The 1,761-nt window shown below is 46.5% G+C and overlaps 1 protein-coding gene across 1 annotated transcript; it reads right to left on the bottom strand.

Moving 5' to 3' along the window:
• Positions 1 to 907: 907 nt before the first annotated feature.
• Positions 908 to 1,489, bottom strand: LOC110944047. The gene has a single exon (XM_022185768.1). The coding sequence runs from the start codon at positions 1,487 to 1,489 to the stop codon at positions 908 to 910; it is 582 nt and encodes a 193-aa protein (XP_022041460.1).
• Between the last annotated feature and the right edge of the window lie 272 nt (positions 1,490 to 1,761).

Genomic DNA, 1,761 nt, shown 5'->3' with positions numbered 1-1,761 from the left:
GCAACCATACATCTCTGGAAGGTCGCCAGTGCATTGCATAACCCAAAAGGCATACGCCTGTAGGCGAATGTGCCAAAAGGGCAAGTAAAGGTAGTCTTCTCCTGATCCTCAGGAGCGTTGGGAATTTGAAAGTCTCCCGAAAACCCGTCCAAGAAGCAGTAATACGACTTCCCCGACAGACGTTCCAACATCTGGTCAATGAATGGAAGCGGGAAGTGATCCTTGCGAGTAGCATCATTGAGTTTGCGATAGTCAATGCAAACTCGCCACCCAGTGACGGTACGGGTAGGAATCAGCTCATTCCTATCATTCGGGACTACTGTAATACCACCTTTCTTGGGCACTACCTGCACTGGACTCACCCACACAAAGTCAGATATAGGATAAATCAATCCGGTATCCAACAACTTGATCACCTCCTTCTTTACCACGTCCTGCATGTTTGGATTCAACCGCCTCTGAGGCTGTACACATGGCTTGTACTCGTCTTCCATCAGAATCTTGTGAGTACAAAAAGAAGGATTGATACCTTTGATATCCATAATCTTCCACGCTAATGCTTTCTTATGAAGTCGCAAAACACTAAGCAGTATGCTTCTTTCCTCGTCCGTCAATGATGATGAGATAACAACCGGAAAACGCTGCTCCTCGTCCAGAAATGCGTACTCCAAATGGGGCGGAAGCTCCTTAAGCTCCAAAGACGGTGGATCTTCAACCGACGGCTTCGACCTTTCTTCATTCTCACGATCGATTTTTGTAAACTGATCTGAACTCTGGGAACCATCATCACCAATCTGATAGACTGGCTGCTCGAAATCGTGGCCCTCCTGCGTAATGCCATCTAGGTCCCCACACAACAGATGTGCGTCCAAATCAATCTCCTCGATCGTGCCCTGGAAATGCGTGCTCACATACATGTCGACAATGTCAACATAGTATAGCGCATCATCCTAACTCTGTGGGTGCTGCATTGACCGCTTGATATCAAAGTCACATGCTCATCATTCACTCGGAGTGTAATCTGCCCTGCAGCTACATCTACAATGGTCCGAGCAGTATTCAAGAACGGACGTCTGAGAATCAAAGGCACCCTAGAGTCCTCATCCATATCCAGGATAACAAAATCCACGGGAAACACAAACTTGTCAATCTTGATAAGCATATTCTCCACAAATCCATGCGGATACTTGATAGAACGGTCTGCTAGTCGAATGCTCATACGAGTAGGCGACGGCTCACCTAGATCCAACTTTGTAAAAACCTTATAGGTCATAAGGTTTATACTCGCTCCCAAATCAGCCAATGCATGGCTAACAGACATATTTCCAATCAAACAAGGAAGCGTGAAACTGCCAGGATCTCCCATTTTTGTGGGTAGACGATTTTGAAGAATGGCAGAGCAGCTTTCGTTCATCACCACACAAGACATATCCTCAAGCTTCTGCTTATTCGAGAGGATCTCCTTCAAAAACTTTGCATACTTCGGCATCTGCGCCAAAGCTTCAACAAACGGTATGTTTATATGCAGTTGCTTAAACATTTCAAGGAACTTACCATATTATTCTTCGTTCTTCTGTTTCTTCAACCAGCCCGGATATGGTACTGGAGGAGTGTAATCCTTGACTGGCTCCTAGACTTGTGTTGTACTTGCTGGGCGCAGCCTATCTTGCACCTCGTCCGGTGTGTCAGTCGGGACCTTGTCAGTGATCGGTGGTGGGTCCAATATGGTAGGTCCTGTAGTCTTGCCACTCCTGGTCATAA

This window comes from Helianthus annuus, chromosome 6, assembly GCF_002127325.2.
Source record: "Helianthus annuus cultivar XRQ/B chromosome 6, HanXRQr2.0-SUNRISE, whole genome shotgun sequence".
NCBI lineage: Eukaryota > Viridiplantae > Streptophyta > Magnoliopsida > Asterales > Asteraceae > Helianthus > Helianthus annuus.
This window is presented reverse-complemented; position numbering and strand designations above follow the sequence as displayed.